Genomic DNA, 17,939 nt, shown 5'->3' with positions numbered 1-17,939 from the left:
GCATGCTGAGTCGCAGATAGGCACAATAAAAAGACCATCACAAATAAAGCTTAAAGCCAGCAAGGCCTTTGTCAAAATAGAACAGACGTGGGCACCACACACACACACACACACACACACACACACACACACACACACACGACTGCAGTCTCTGGCAACTGAAGCCACACCATTTGTGTGTGTGTGTGTGTGTGTGTGTGTGTGTGTGTGTGTGTGTGTGTGTGTGTGTGCGTGTGTGTCTTCTATTTTTGACAAAGGCTTTGCTGGCTGAAACCTTTATTTGTGACAGTCTTTTTGTTGTGCCTATCAGTGGCTCAGCTTGTCCACTATATGGTGAGTAGCAACTTTCCTCCTCATAATATTGATACTAATCAGTGAACTACATTAGCTTAAGTTGCAACTTAAAGGTTTGCAGAAGACCTGTGACATTACATAAACTCTGAGTATGTCTTTTATCAGTGCTCTATTAGGTGACTAAAATCAAGAGATCACTTGTTAAAAATTATATTTCCTGACGTGTTTCGGGCATAGCCCATCATCAGAACACTTGCCAAATGAAACATAATTTGCACAAAAGCACAAGTACAATGTATATATTACATAAAGAGTAAAAAATTGATTATAAATATTTTTAAATATGTTTACTCTTAATGTGACATGCATATTGTGCTTGTACTTTCATATAAATTTTCTTTTAATTTTTCAGATTTTCTGTGTCTGAAATATGTCAGCAAATATAATTTTTATCAAGTGATCTATTGAGTTTTGTGACCTAATAAAGTAGCGATATGAGATGTTCTCAGAGCTAAATGAAGTACATGCTCTACAAAATTAAGCAGTAAAAATATTTTGAAAAACAGATAATTGAACATCATCATGCAAAGACACCTTCAGAATTTTTGGACTACCTACACTAAATTCCTAACACATTTTTTATTTATTGACATTTGTACCAATGTTAAAATATTATTTGAAGTGATCTGTGTTATGCCCATTTACAGTAGATTTTCAGAATAAAATTCAGTAATTAGCTGCTCAATTAGGAAATTTACAGCAGGAGATGCAAAGTACAGATACAAAGAACTGCAGTAATTGATAAATTTTCGTGGCAAATTGCATATACATCAGTTCAAATAAATTAATAGAATCACTGAATTGCCTGTGGGAGGTGCATGGAAGTGTATATTATAAAGCCTTATGTAAGGCTGACATTTGCTGCGTAGCAAACAAGACAGCCACTGATATGGTTTATTGCAGGCACTTGCTGAACCTATCAATAGAACATTTAAAGGTGTCAAACATTGCTGCAATTTGAGGCCTTATTTCAATGTACTACTGGTGTACCTTGCTCCAGGTTCCATCAATTATTGTTATTTTATTTATAGTAGGTGCCTATTTAGAACTACTTGTCACCTGGAGATCACTCATTCTTGGTTATACACAAAACATATTACTAATTGTATCCATGAATGGTTATAAAAAATGGTTAGGTACACTTTGGTGGCAAGACAAATGGTGTCAGTATGTCCACATGAGACTTTGGGAAGCTCCATGTTGAACACCCCTTTAGACGTGATTGGTGTAGTCAGCAGTAATTAGATTCTCGATATATCATGGATCATTATCACCAGTCATTTTACATCGTGTAATTTCTGTTAGTGTGATTACTAACATGGACTCAGCACACACTGATGATTGTATTTTAATAAATGGGTTCTTTCCTGCATAACGTAAATCGCAAAGTCAAGCTTACTGTTTAGTATCAAGTAAAAATTTAAAAAAAAATCATGTTTCCTTGTTACAAACCATCTGTGCAATGTATAAAGTGGTATGTCATTAACTTGATCAGGTTACATGAGGTAAGTGCTACTAGTCAGCAGTGTAATTTCCAAGAACAGCAAGAAGCATTAGGTACGTCTAACCAAGTATTGGAGATGGTGACAATGTGGGTTGTTTGATGTCATAATGAAAGATAAGATATGCTGATTAGCATTTATATACTGACAGCCATCATTGTGAAGCTCAACCAATAAGTATAGTTTTTTTTATGACTATGTGACTATAACATTTTTCTTAACATAAAAGTAAAACTGTGAATTACTGATTTAGCTTAACATAGCTGAAAGCAGCTGTTTCTCCCATTAATGATCATTTCCATCACAAATACCTGTAATTCGACTTGTGATGTAGTTGCTTGTCAAATTCAATTCCAGCAAATATTTTTGAACTGTTTGAAAATTTGTGACATTGAACATAATTTTGGTCTGTGGTATCTGATTAGAAATTTTTACTGTTATTTTAATATTTATATGGAGTAAAGACTGATTGAAAATCTGCTAATATAAAATTTTAAAGTCAATGAATACAAAAACTGATGCACTTGTAACTTACCAGGTTGAAGTCCCACCACCAAATATAATAGCACCTGGAACCGTTGTACGAGTAGCAGTTGATTTTCCAGCAGTACACAGCGATGAACTTACTACATATCGTGGTGAGCATGTGCAAGTAGTGACATATAATGCAGAACGTAATAGCTATATGGTGCGCCGTAGATCAGAATCTTCAGCACCAGAAGATGGGTGGGTGCCTGCACACATACTTATGAGAACTGTTTCCCGGAAACCATGGTCATTCCGTTTTCGAAAACCTGGTTTTAGCACTGGAGGCCGAAGAGGAGAGCGGCGTTCTTTTGATGGGAGCTTAGGACCATCTCCATCTTCATCAGGCAGGGTATCGCCTGATTCTCTTATACCTGAATATCCTGTAGCACCACCAGAATTCATTGAGAAGTTACACTGTGTGAACATTCACTGTGGTATGCGTGTGGAACTACGATGCCGCCTCTGTACTCCAGCTGGTATTGGTGACTTCAGCGATGTCAATATCGTGTGGCGGAGGAGTTCCAACGTTCAAAGACTTAACCCTCATGATCCAGGAGGTTCAAGTATTCTTCGAACAGGAGGAAGACTTAGTATCAGTCTTACGGAAGATGGGACTGCACAGTTAGTTATTGAGAACTGTCAACCATCTGATGCTGGTGAATACTCCTGCACTGCTTCTAATGAGGCTGGAAGTGTTACAACATCTGCTTCTCTCTGTATATCAGGTGAGTCATAATCTGTGCATAAATTTAATTTAAGTGAATGGAAGATACAATTTTGACACTGTACCTGCTGATTCACTTAAAAATATATTTGTATTTCTGGTTTTTTGTTTATTTATATTTCTTGTGAAATAAAGTATTGTTTAGTGGTGCAGAATTTTTAGTTAGCTTGTTTTACTGGCTCCAGTGCACTGTAGGAACAGAGGGAAAATTTAAACTAGTAGCACATGTGCCATGTTGTTAAATTTAAGAAGCCACAAAAATGTGTTTCAATTAACTGAGTTAGCTTGAGCAGTTTAAGGTCAGTTAATTTCTTTATACAGTAGGGATGAGAGAATGATCTAGGAGAATGACGTGCTGTTCAAAGATTTTTGTCTTATAATGAAGATATGTGACACAAAGAAATAAACTTGCAGACAAAACATTGGCTACATGGTAAGTGTGCACACCATCTCAGAGAATTCAGCGAGCCTTAATGAGTTTAATGATGGATGAATGCACCATGTTTAATTTGTCTGAATAATATTTTAGCCAGCAGTTTACTAAGTGACAGTAGTAGCACTAGTGTTGTTGTTGTTATGGACTTCAGTCCGAAGACTGGTTTGATGTAAGTCTCCGTGCTACTCAATCCTGTGCAAGTCAAGCTTCAACACCAAATAACTATTGCAGCTTACATCCTTCTGAATCTGCTTGCTGCATTCATCTCCTGGCCTCCCTGCAAGATTTTTACCCCCCCCCCCCCCCCCCCCAACAAACACACACACACACACACACACACACACACACACACACACACACACACACACACAGAATTACCTCCAGTACTAAATTGGTGTGTCCTATCAACCTATCCCTTCTCCTAGTCAGATTTTGCCACAAATTTCATTTCTTTCCAATACTATTCAGTATCTCCTCATTAGTTATATGACCTAACCATCTAATTTTCAGCATTCTTCTGTAACACCACATTTAAAAACTTCTATTCTCTTTTTGTTTAAACTTTTGATCATGCACGTTTCACTTTGATACCTGGCTACATTGCAGACAAATACCTTCAGAAATTATTTCCTGACACTATATCTATATTTGGCGTTAACAAATTTCTCTTCTAAAGAAACACTTTTCTTGTCGTTGCCAGTCTACATTTTATATCCTCTCTACTCCGACCATCATTAGTTATTTTGCTGTCCAAATAACAAAACTCATCTCATTCCCTAATCTAATTCCCTCAGCATCACCCGATTTAATTGGACTATGCTACATTATCTGTAGTTTGATTTTGTTAATACTCACCTTATATCTTCCTTTCAAGACACTGCACATTCCATTCAACTGCTCTTCCAAGTCCTTTGCTGTCTCTCAGAAAGTTACAGGGTCATTGGCAAACCTCAGAGTTTTTATTTGTGCTCCTTGAATCCTAATTCCTACTCCAATATTTCTTTTCTTTCTTTTACTGCTTGCTCACTGTATATATTGAATAACATCAGAGATAGGCAACAACCCTGTCTCACTCCCATCTCAACTATTGCTTCCCTTTCATGCCCCTTGACTCTTGTAGCTGCAATCTGATTTCTGAACAAGTTATAAATAACCTTTCACTACCTGTATTTTACCTCTTTTATCTTCAGAATTTCAAAGAGAGTATTCCAGTCAACACTGTCAAAACCTTTTTCTGAGCCTACAAATGTCATAAATGTAGGTTTGCCTTTCCTTAACCTATCTCCTAAAAGCAGTTGTAGGGTCAGTATTGCCTTGTGTGTTCCTACATTCCTTCAGAATCCAAACTGATCTCTCCAAGATTGGCTTGTACCAGCTTTTCCTTTCTTCTGTTAATAATTTCTGTTAGTATTTTGCAGCCATGATTTATTAAACTGATGGTTTGGTAATATTCACACCTGTCAGCACCTGTTTTCCTTGGAATTGGAATTATTATATCCTTCTTGAAGGCTGAAGGTATTACACCTGCCTCATACATCTTGCAAACCAGATGGAAGAGTTTTGTCATGGCTGGCTCTCCCAAGGCTATCAGTAGTTCTGACATTGTCGCCTACCCCTGGGGCCTTCTTTCAACTTAGGTCTTTCAGTGCTCTGTCAAATCCTTCTCGTAGTATAATGGGTTCCATCTCATCTTCATCTACATCCTTCTCTGTTTCTATAATATTGCTTGCAAGTTCATCTCCCTTGTAGAGATCCCCTCTGTACTCCTTCCTTCAGCTTTCCCTTCTTTGCTTAGGACTGGTTTTCCATCTGAGCTCTTGATGTTCATACAGCTGCTTCTCTTTTCTCCAAAGGTCTCTCTAATTTTCCTGTGGGTGGTATCTGTCTTTCCCCTAGTAATATATGCTTCTAAATCCTTGCATTTGTCCTCTAATCATTCCTGCTTAACCATTTTGCACTGCCTATCCATCACATTTTTTTAGACATTCGTATTTCCTTTCATCTGCCTCATTTACTGTATATTTATTTTTTCTTCTTTCATTACTTAAATTCAGTATCTCCTGTGTAATCCAAGGATTTCTACTTGGCCTTGTCTTTTTACATATTTGATCCCCTGCTGCCTTCACTATTTCATTTCTCAAAGCTACCCATTCATCTTCTACTGTATGCCTTTCCCCTATACATGTCAAATGTTGCCCAATATTCCATCTGAAATTCTCAACAACATCTGGTTCTTTCAACTTATCCATGTCTCAGCTCCTTAAATTCCTACAGGTTTGCAGTTTCTTCAGTTTTAATCTACAGTTCATAACCAGTAAATTGTGTTCATAGTCCACATCTGCCCCTGGAAATGTCTTACAATTTTAAATCTGTTTCCAAAACCTGTGTTACCGTTACATAATCAATCTGAAACCTTCTGATGTCTCTAGGTCTCTTCCACGTGTGCAATCTTCTTTCATGATTCTTAAACCACGTTTAAGTAATAATTTTATTTGCTCTGTGCAAAATCTTTCCAGGTGGGTTCCTCATTCATTCCTTTCCCCCAGTCCACATTCACCTACTATTTTTTTCTTTCTTTTCCTATTATCAAATTCTAGCCACCCATTATTATTAAATTTTTGCCTCCCTTAACTATCTGAATTTCTTTTATCTCATCATACACCTCTTCAATCTTTTCATCATAATTAGAACTAGTTGGCATATAAACCTGTACTTCTGTGGTGAGAGTGGGCTTCATGTCTATCTTGGCTACAATAATGTGTTCACTATCCTGTTCGTGTAGCTTACCCCATTCCCATTTTCTTATTCATTATTAAACCAACTCCTGCATTAACCCTATTTGGTTGTGTATTTGTAACCCTGTATTCACCTGTCCTGAAGTCCAGTTCCACATCCCACTGAACTTCACTAATTCCCATTATGTCTGACTGTAACCTATTCATTTCCATTTTTAAATTTTCTGGCCTACCTGCCCAATTAACGGATCTAACATTCCACTCTCTGATATGTAAAATGCCAGTTTTGTTTCCCTTGATGGCGACATCCTCCTGAGTAGCCCCTGCCTGGAGATCTGAATGGCAGACTGTCTTACCTCTGGAATATTTTACCCAAGAGGATCCTACCATCATTTAACCACAAAGTAGAGCTGCATGCCCCCTGAAGGAATTACAGCTGTAGTTCCCCCTTGCATGCTTTCAGCTGTTCACAGTGCCAGTTACAGCAAGGCCGTTTTGGTTGACGTTACAAGTCAGATCAGTCAATCAGTCAGTCATCCTGCCATCACTGAAAAGGCTGCTTCCCCTCTTCTTTCTTATATTTATATAGCCTCTCAACAGATAACACCCCCCCCCCCCCCAAAATTGCAATTTCACATACAGTACAGCTATCTGTACTGCTGAGACAAGAAAGTCTCCTCACCAACAACAAGGTCCGTGGTTCATGAAATGTCAAATTGTCAAATTGTTAATCTGAAACTGAATGTTATTTTCTTACAGTTCACAATGAAAATTACTGCATCTTAATCTTCACTTTACTGTGCATGTCAATAATTTTGTTGCTATGACAGAATATACAGTCTTCTTGACATTGTATAATAGTCAGAATTTCTTGTTATATGCAAAATCCTGGTCTTCAGAAGCCAACTGCAGTCTCAATATTCAGCTTATTCAATAAATGATTGGATTTTGGCTGCTGGGTGAGTTATTACATTGTGAGCTGCAGCAATAACCTTTGCTGATCAACTCGATATCGTGAGCAGCCCTGTCCGAAAAAGAGAACTTCTCATCTTGTCCTACAGAGCAAGGTGGTGCAGTGGTTAGCACACTGGACTCGCATTCAGGAGGACAACGGTTCAATCCCGTCTCCGGCCATCCTGATTTAGGTTTTCCGAGATTTCCCTAAATCGTTTCAGGCAAATGCCAGGATGCTTCCTTTGAAAGGGCACGGCCGATTTACTTCCCAATCCTTCCCTAACCCGAGCTTGCACTCCATCTCTAATGACCTCGTTGTCGACGGGACGTTAAACAGTAACCACCACCACCACCATCTTGTCCTCCTACTTAACCACAATTGGAAGTTATCATTCCCTCCCACTTTATTCTTTTCATTCATATGAATATATGGATTATAAAACTGAAAGGTCACCACTGAATATGTCTTCATTGCATTTGTGAAAATATGCTGAAAGAAGAGCTGTTAATCAATAGATGGACCAAAATAATTATTGCCTAGCTGAGAATAAGGCAGGAAATGTGAAGTTCATTCAGCCATTGCAGTTTCCAGTAAAACATAATTATTTCATTCAGTCTTATGGGAATTTTGGTTCTATATTTTACCAGATTTTTATGTTTAACATTGTATATAATAAATCTGAACAATTGTCTTCCCACATTTTGAACGCGAGTGTTTGTTGCTCAGGTACAGGTTTGACATCTACTATGCAGCCAAGGGTACAAGTTGTCACTGGCACAAGTGTGCTGCTCCAGTGGGAAGGTGACAGCAGCAGTTACTACCAAGTGGAATGCTACAGACACTGCTTAGGAGATGACTGGTTGCCAGTTGGAGGTCCCATTAGAGGATTAACTCACGTTGTAGATGGACTTACACCAGGAGAGACGTATACATTCAGAGTGCTCTCCACTGGCCATGGAATGGGCACGCCTGTTGCTAGTATGCCATCCTCTCCTATTATAATACCACCACCTGATACAGGTCACTGGCAGCAAGAGCAGTTCCGAAGACGTTACTCTGAACTGGAGGAAATTGGTTACGGTCGATTTTCAGTAGTGCGCAAAGCAAGAGATCGTGGTACTTCACAAGAAGTTGCTGTGAAGCAAGTTTATTGCAAAAGACAATCACGTGAAGTAACACAGGCAGAATATGCATTACTGGCAAGACTACAGCATTCCAATATTGTGAGAGCTCTGGCATTATTTGAAAATGCCCCTCAGCCTGGAATTGATTCAATAGTGATGGAACTGTGAGTACTAACTATTGTAGAACTGTCTTAGTTATTTCACTTCACTTGAAGGAATGTCTGTTTACAGTAAGGGTTCTGTTTTCAGTGTAAATGGTCCATCACTGTTTTCGTACCTGTGCAAACAAGTAGTGTATGATGAAGAGACAGTCAGCCACTACATGCAACAGTTGGTGTCTGCTCTAGCAACGCTGCACCAACAAAACATATCTCATCTTGACCTGAAGGTACATATCCTTTAATTTTGATATAAGTACATTTGTTTTCTTAGGTATTATTTATATCTACAAAACTGAAAGCAGATAAATAATGTAGATATTTTAAAACCATTGAGTCCATCTTTTTTAACAACATGGAAAAGACTGAGGCAAGCTGAAGTGCTAACTCATTTTTGTGAGACAGCAAAAGGTGTTTATTGTTTCTAAGGCATAAAAACTCAAATTTCGCTATGGGAACAAATTTTTGTCATTTAGAGCAATGTAAATTCTGATGTTGGGATTGTGAAGGTGTGATTTAATTGAGAAGAATATTCATATTCTGTTTAAGCATTCAAATCATAACTGAGGTCTGGTTTACCAATTCTTGTTGAGTAGTATTTAGATGTTTGTTCTAAATCCAGGTCTGTTTATTATATGAGAGTAGTTTGAAAAGTTCTCAGAATGGGCGCTAGTGCAATGAGTTGTTCACATGATATTCATTGAACTGTTGCCCGGAAACACATGCCATGTCAGTGCTCCTGGAAGAGAGCTGTGGCAGTGACATAGCTCTGTTGTTGTTCCCGAATAGTGATTTGCGAGGATGGAAAAAAACAAGATTCGAACAATGATTAAGTACTTCATAAAGAAAGGTATGAAAGTGAAGGACATTCAAGCCGATTTTCAGAATACACTGAGGGACTCTGCTCCTTCAAATTCAACTGTTGCTGAGTGGACAAATGAATTTAAATTTGGCCAGGAGGGCTTACATGATGATCTGTGCAGTGGCCGTCCAAGATGTGTCACTACTCCAAAAATCATTACAAAAGTGCACAAAATGGTCATCGCGGATCGCCAGTTGAAAGTGTGTGAAATTGCTCACACTTGACAGATGTCATCTGATAGAGTATATCACATTTTAAGTGAAGAATTAGAAATGAAAAAATTATCTTCTAGATGGGTGCTGCAACTCTTGATGCTGGATCGAAAATGCATGAGAATGAACACATCAGAACGATGTTTGGTCTGCTCTGGGGAAGTGAACAAGATTTTTTGTGCTGGTTTGTGACCACAGATGAAACTTACTTGCACTACTGTACCCCAGAGACAAAACAACAGTCAAACCAGTGGAAACATACAGATTCTCTGCCACCAAATAAAGCAAAGAAGTCCTTCAGCGGGAAAGATCATGGCATAAGTGTTCTGAGATGCAAAGGTGATTCTGTTTGTAGATTGCACACCCCACTGGGCAAACAATTGGAGAATACTATGCTAACCTCCTGGACAAATTGCAACAAAAGACACACAAAAAAAGGTCAGGTTTAGCAAGGAAGAAAGTCATCTTCCATCAAGACAATGCGTGCCCACACAAACTAAGGAATGAATTGTTGCCACACCTGCCTTATTCACCTGATATGGCTTCATCAGATTTCCATCTCTTCCCAAAACTGAAAATTTTTCTTGGTGGACAAAGATTCACTTCAAATGAAGAATTGATAGCCGGAGTTGACAACTATTTTGCAGACCTGGAGGAAACTCATTTTCGAGATGGGATCAAGGCACGGGAACATCATTGAACCAAGTGCATTGGTCTACAAGGAGACTACATTGAAAAATTAAAAAGTTTCAGTGATGTAGGTACTTTTTTCTCTTCCATTCCAAGAACTTTTCAAACCACCCTCATATTTTACACACCTCCATGTACTCAACATGCATAGCCATTGAAATGAATATCGTCAAATATGTTGTATTCCATGCAAGGCCTATTACAGTTATAAGCTTGATGAGTCCGCAGTAAATCAGTGATTTGACATGTATGTTATGAGACATTAAAATTCTGATTCTTTCTCCACTGTTGTATATGGTAATAAACTTTTTTTAAAGGATTAAGGGTCAGTTCTCAATCTTTATTTTCCAAGAGTAATGCACTGCCACTGCAAACGTGCAAGCATATCTCATAATCCAGCAGGTATTTTGCCACATAAGATCGCAGTGTGAGTGAGATGTTTCAGAAAGCCTTTCAAAACCATCATTTCCGCACTGTGGCCTTATGCTAGAAAAAACACATGAAGATGTTATTGCATTGACACATCATGAAACCCTTCATCGAGATTCAAGTTTGAGTTCAGCAAATAATTATAATCTGTCAAGAGGATGGAAAGCAGCTGACACACTTTTTATACTAATAAATATAAATAGTTTTTGGTGGTCTCTTAATTGTTTGATTTGATAGTAAGTGGGTCTTTTCTACATTTGATTCCTTAATTTTCTGATTCTCATCAGATCAGTAAATGAGTTACATCCGTAAAATAATTCATAGTTTTCTTGTCAATTCTTGTTTTCATGTTTATCTTGATCCTTCCTCTCCCTGACCTTTCCATTGGTGGGGCTATTTCCTATTATTCATGTGCAAATTTTTCTGTATCTATTCATCATAATGACAAATAACTGAAATGTCAAATGACAGTCACTATTTGATTTAGTTGTATTAATAACTCTTGAGTTCCATGCACCTAACTTGTATGGGGTGGAGGGAATGGCAGACATGACTGCTCATTCACAGCTTCATTTTGTGAAGGGGGTGATCCCCTCCTTTGGTTGCTGTGTGAAAATTATTGAGATATTTAACCACAAAAGGAAACTAAATTTGTCCACTCCCTATAATTACATGCTGCTGGCAAATGGTTATGTCTATATGGTCTTAGTGTGATATTATGTGTGTGTTGCTTTTGTTAGATCCTCTGAGAAACTTTCGTTTATTCTGCTTTCCAGCCAGAAAATGTGCTTGTAGACTTGTCTACTACCAAACCAGTCTTGAAGCTGATAGATTTTGGTGATTCAGTAAGCACAAGAGGTTCTGAAGTTCTGCCTCCATCAAATTTGGAATTTGCTGCACCTGAAATGGTTCTGGGGAAACCAGTCTGTTGCCAGACAGACATGTGGAGTGTTGGAGTGTTTCTATATGTTTTCCTCAGGTAACACACAAAATATATTTTATTACAACTGCAAATTTAAAAGAACATTGTACATCTTACACCAGGCTGTTCTAGCTTGAGGTCCCATGCACAGGCAAATGAATGTGCTTGGCTAGAGGTGGGTAAATGGCTGACAACACTTTGCTTGTGGCAGTACATTGAGTTAACATTAACTGAGCAAGGACATTTGTAAGAGATTGTGCTTAACAGAAAAATTCATCCTAAGTAAAAAAATACTAGCATATTATCACATTTTCAGAATATGAAATTTCTTTTTCTTCAGAAGTGACAAAATATTTTGTATCAGCACCATGTTGACATAAGATAGAGAATGTGCATCATTGTTCAATCATAACAGAAAGAAACTGTTCACATTGAAATGTTGATCCTTGGATGTCAGTTACATTTCTGTGTGGCATGGAGAACTCTTGTTCATATATGCCACCATGCTATCATAATGAATTTATGTTACTGTAACACATGGTACCTGATTAGAGTCCAGTTTTGTACATCAGTTGCCTATATTTACAGTTCGGATGGTATAGTGTCTGTTGCAAATGGAAATAGAGTGCTAAATAATTTTATAAGGTATCCAAGTATTGAAATCTCCAGCACCCTGTTTTATGCTTCCTAATGTGAATTTTCTAAATGATGGTAAAAATGGGAATACTATGTTATTTGTCATATATCTCCACTCATCACCACATGTAATCACATGCAAATTATCTTTTCAAGACTTTTCTGTTTTGCTTGTAGATGTTCATTAACAGTCTCATAATAAAAGTTAAATTTATCCTGTGTGTGTGTGGGGGGGGGGGGGGGGGGGATAAATAGTGGTGGCAGTTATCATGACACTTACATAAACAGATTAGAAAAGACTGTTTATACGATGAGGTATGTTCAGTTATGTTTGTGCTCACATGTTTCTGTTACTTTCAGTGGGCTGTCTCCATTTCTGGACGATTCCATGGAAGAGACCACTTCAAACATACTGAAGTGTGATTACTGTTTTCCTGATGAATATTTTGCTGAAATCACTAATGATGGGAAGGACTTAATTTGCCGCCTTCTTGTCTTAACTCCAGCTCAGCGGGCCAAGCCAGCTGAATTCTTGTCGTCTCCATGGTTCAAGGATGTAAGGCTCAGTTTTATTTATAGTATATATTTTGTAGAAAGTCATTCCTCCTTAAGAATGTCACTGCACATACTAACTTTGTGCAAAAACTGTTGCAGGTTCAAAAGATATGCTCCATTCCAACAGCCAGGCTTGCTTCCTTTATGGAACGGAGGCAGTCCCTAGCTCGACCCATTCATCCTGTCCACGCTGTCTCTCAACAACAGCCTACGCTTGAGTGAAGAAAGTTAACTGTTTCTTCATGCTGCATCTTGATTGTGGCTCTGTTACCAATATGAACCTATATTTTTGTGCCTTGCATTGTGACCAAAGTACAGTATATTTCACTGTGTATCTTGCTCATGAGAAAAAGACATTTTCAATTGTTTGCTAGTGGAAGTGGACACTGTATTGTTATGTGAAACTGACAATACTGTTGATTAAAACAAAAGAGATGAGATAAAGTACCAATTAGATCTCATTTAACTCATTTATTTATTGAAAGACTTTTATATGTAGGCCATGTCTCCCCTGTCTGAAACTTTGTATTTTATTCATTTAACTATCAAAGCATTTGTAAGATCAGTCATGAATGCAGTGTGAATAATTTTAGTCATTACTTTAAGCCTAACTTACCTGCATCATTTCACACTGCATGCAAATCGTCTGTAAATAGATTTTAAAAAGTCACGATATACGCTTTTTGCTTCATTGTTAACATAAGTGATATACTTTGTTAAATAGAGTATATTTTAATTAATATAATTATGTGCAGCATTTATAAAGAATGATGACAATAACAGTTACTGTAACTAATGACTATATATTGTAAATTCTAAAATTATTTTTGATAGTTGATATTACAATATGCACCAATTGTACAGATGAACCTTTATATATTTTATGGACAAGTATCTGTGTTTCTGCAGATATAGCAGAAGGAGTCAACATGCCATTAGCTGCCATGTATTTGAGACTGCATGATAAAAAGAAAAATATAAAGCAGAACTTAACTGATGTAATACCTTTATTGGCTTTCATATTAGTGGAAGATGCAGTGGAGGATATGATATTTTTTTGTATTTCTCCTTTTCTTTACCTGAATGTTGCTACCACAATAGAAAACAGCCTAGTTTTTATCACTTTTTCCTCATATTCCTCGTATGTTTGACATGTATGAGTTTTCCTCTGGATTTGCTAAAGGTAAGAATGCTGGACTGTTCTATTACTGAATAAAGGTAGGGAAATCTCTATATTAACAGGCAGCATACCAAGAGCACACTCAACATTAGACAGAGGAACCAGGGGTTGGTTCTTTCATAAAAAACTAAAAGGAAGAACTGTAGAAAGGATGTCTTTCTTATCTGTATAAAAATCACACATGGAACTTTCCCAAGAGCCCATGCCCATTGCAACACAAGAGAGATGATAAGCGGTAGATTGTTTCATTGCACGCGGTAAACTGAACATGATACCTACATGACAGAAACAGTCTTACTGTAATTTCCAAATATGCGGCTAAGTTGCTTTGTTTATTTACAAATTCTGAAAATAATTAATTTTTTTGTTTATTTTTTGTCACATCTTTCAGTTCACACAGCTGTTACTTACTTACCAGTATTTCAAACGTTGCTAGGTGCTACAAAAATGTTATACACCTGTTTACATTTTATTTCCATAGTGTGAAATATTATGTAAAGAAATTCTGTTCACTTGTTTTCTAATTTTAATACCATCCATCACAGTACCCCACATGGACAGAGCAAGTGTGCAGATGTACTTATTTTCTGGAATACTAATAGAGAGGATTGGAGGCAGGGAGAAAGCAGCTCCACCCAGATCACAAACTACTGTGGTGAGGAGGAGGAGGAGATAAGTGTTTAACGTCCCATCAACTATGAGGTCACTGGACACAGAGCACAAGCCCAGATTAGGGTAGGATGCGGAGGGAAATTGGCCATGCCCTTTCAAAGTAACCATCCTAGCATTTGCCTGAGGTGATTTCGGGAAATTGTGGAAGACCTAAATCAGGATGGTCAGACGTGGGTTTGAACCATCGATCTCCCGAATGCAAGTGCAGTGTGCTAACCAACACACCACTTCACTCAGTATTGCACTGACAGGAGTGCTGCAGGAGGAGGAAGTCCCACATCACCCATGCAGGACAACCAGCATACATGCATGTATTCTGCACTTTATACACTATGTCTCCTCTCACTTTAGTAGGGAGCTTTCATTTCCCATGTAATGTCATCAGGGCTGGATCAAAACAGTCTTTCCACAAGCGACATAACATTTGTGTAACCCACTACACCCCCCCCCCCCCCCCAGATAATTACTGGCCTTTCTTTGGGCTTTAACCATTTTTCTCATTTTGTAAATATAATAATCCCCCTCCACAGGCGAACAGTAGCACACACAATTTTAACATGGTGAATTTGGGTTCAATTACTGGTGGCAGCATCAATTGAAACTGACATATCTACAACTGGATTGGAGTCAAGAGGAAAGTATTTGCTCCAAGCTGATGAGCCACATGATGTTTAGTAATTACTTATCTAGAAATTCTACAGCAAACATTTTATTGTTGTACAAGGTGCATTCACAAGTAATGCAGCACATATTTTTCTGAAAGCAGGTTGGTTTTATTCAGGATTCCAAAAAAACACATTATTTCCCACTCTTTTGGCCCCCGAAACCCCCATTTTTCAGTATAATCTCCGTTCAGTATCACAGCCTTACTCCTCCTCACTGGAAGGGCCTGTATGCCCACACAGCACCACTGTACTAGTCAATGTCAGAGCCAATGTCTTGCTGCATCAATCACTGTCTCATCATCCATGTACTGCTTCCCACAGTGACAGCTCCTTGCTTGGAACACAAGTCCATTACAGATGCCCTTTTGAAGCCTATATGTAACACTGCCACCACTGGAACATCATGGAACTATAACGGCTAAAGGAGGAATATTCCACAATACCCAAAACAAATTCCGCTTTGTTTGAACCAAAACTGGCCAAAGAAATGTGTTCTATTATTTATTGAACGCCACTTGTATATAAAGAGTGGATCACAGTCGAGTGCAAAATCTGGCATGCGAAAGTAAGTGATAATAGAAACAAAAATGTTCTATTAAATATGGAGCCTCAAACAAGCAATTTGTGAGGTACTTGTGAGTATGAGCTGCCTCTGACTTAGCTTGAAATAGTGTCCTAGTTAGTACAAATGTATTTGAAACGTGAACTTTTCAATCTAGGCCCCATCTAACTGTATTCAGTTCAACTCTGGCACACCTCACCATGTGGAATGTTAGGAGAATGCAGCACATGCATGATGGAACACATGATTTTGGTGCTGGTAGAAGACACCACCTAACTTGCCAGTATGGTCTAAGAAGAATAGGCCAAGCACAGCCTGTAATTTGGTCTCCAAGCACTCCTGACCTCAGATCTGAATTTTTCCATCTGAGACCATCTTAGAAGTGAAGTACACGGTACCTTTATTGATACAGTTGAAGAACTGGAGAATCAATCTATTCAGTCTTCTCAACATTTAGATGGTCCGTGCATGTTTGGAAAGAATTAATACTCACTGCAGAAATGAGTGCATTATTGCCTCCAAATGTCAGAATGACACAAGGAATGCCTACTTTAACAGGTACGAAGATATACTAAATCATAACATGTAAACTTCTGAAGTAGTATTGGGATTCTTGTTGAGGTAGGCTTTGGGTGAAATTTGAGTCAAGTTACATGGAGACTTAATCGAACAGTTTCAAATACATTTATACTAATTAGGACAGGATTTGGTCCTGAAGTCAGAGGCTCATATTCACACATTCGCAATTATCTAGTAAACAGCTTGTTTATGGACTCATGTATACTGCAAGATTTTGCTCCACACATCTATATATACTCATAATTTTTCACTTGGCACCTCTCCCTGCTTGGCATGCCAACAACATGTTGTATAAAAAAATGGTTCAAATGGCTCTGAGCACTATGGGACTTAACATCTATGGTCATCAGTCCCCTAGAACTTAGAACTGCTTATACCTAACTAACCTAAGGACATCACACAACACCCAGCCATCACGAGGCAGAGAAAATCCTTGACCCCGCCGGGAATCAAACCCGGGCATGGGAAGCGAGAACGCTACCGCACGACCACGAGATGCGGGCATGTTGTATATTTCTTGCTCATCCTATACCATTCCCTGACCAGCATCTTCTTCTTCTTCTTCTTCTTCTTGAAACACAGAGCCGGAGTCTATGTTAGAAATACTTAATCTGCACTTGCAGCTATGCCCAATAGTGTCAGATTACAACAATCACGAACAGCATTAGCTTCAAACGTGTAGTTAAATTGATAAACTTGGTTGGTACATGTACGATTTTGTTCGAGAAATCCGTGGCTACATAAGAGCAACTTTGACAAACAAGTTTGATCGTTCACAAGGGCCCTATAGAGAGCCTAATCACAGAAAACTCCGTGGCTGTATAGATTCTGTATAATATGTTCATCGTTTAAGGACAGTCCTGGTATAAGCTGTGTTTTCTTCCGCGTTTGCTATTTGCCTCACTGAATTTTGTTTTCTGTGGAGGTTCAACTGTGTACAGTAGGGTGCAATATAACATTACGTTTTAAACGGTAGCGAAAACTCAACGCACAAATCTTTACCCATGCATAAACAGGGAATCTGGTCCAACAAGCCCGCTGTGATAATTGCAGATAATTGTGTGGAAGCTGATTTGTTTGTGTTCAACATTCCACAGCTGAATGATGATAATGTTTCGTTTAATCTGTTTCCATTTGCTTTATTGTAACACTTCTCAGAGGTAGGTAGAGTATTTGAAAATGCTGGAACACTGAAACCACTCGCGTCAAAAGTATTGAAATAAATCATTTGGAAGCAGATTAGAACAGACATTACAACTGCAGATACTTAATAAAATCTACAACAGCAGACAAGTAATAAAACTTGAAATATCATTTAAATTTTATGGGGTAAGCTGATATATAGTAATACACCGGTAATACGCTTCTTAAGAGACCAAGCGGAAACAATAATTTATCTCAGAAAAAGAGCATTAAACACAGTATAATTTATCTGTGGGAGCAATGTTTGATTTTAGGA

General features: G+C 38.1%; 1 protein-coding gene across 10 annotated transcripts in view; it reads left to right on the top strand.

Moving 5' to 3' along the window:
* LOC126267309 (kalirin) overlaps positions 1 to 13,826 on the top strand; it is a 2,010,890-nt gene extending 1,997,064 nt beyond the window's left edge. For all 10 annotated transcript variants that reach the window (XM_049972405.1, XM_049972404.1, XM_049972401.1 and 7 more), the window contains 6 exons: positions 2,395 to 3,109; positions 7,961 to 8,522; positions 8,608 to 8,746; positions 11,486 to 11,688; positions 12,628 to 12,823; positions 12,922 to 13,826. In XM_049972405.1, the coding sequence (XP_049828362.1) occupies positions 2,395 to 3,109; positions 7,961 to 8,522; positions 8,608 to 8,746; positions 11,486 to 11,688; positions 12,628 to 12,823; positions 12,922 to 13,044 (1,938 nt within the window). In that variant the 3' untranslated portion in view covers positions 13,045 to 13,826. The remainder of the gene's footprint in view (positions 1 to 2,394; positions 3,110 to 7,960; positions 8,523 to 8,607; positions 8,747 to 11,485; positions 11,689 to 12,627; positions 12,824 to 12,921) is intronic.
* The last annotated feature ends 4,113 nt before the right edge of the window (positions 13,827 to 17,939 follow it).

This window comes from Schistocerca gregaria, chromosome 4 (genome assembly GCF_023897955.1).
Source record: "Schistocerca gregaria isolate iqSchGreg1 chromosome 4, iqSchGreg1.2, whole genome shotgun sequence".
NCBI classification, from domain to species: Eukaryota; Metazoa; Arthropoda; class Insecta; order Orthoptera; family Acrididae; genus Schistocerca; species Schistocerca gregaria.
This window is presented reverse-complemented; position numbering and strand designations above follow the sequence as displayed.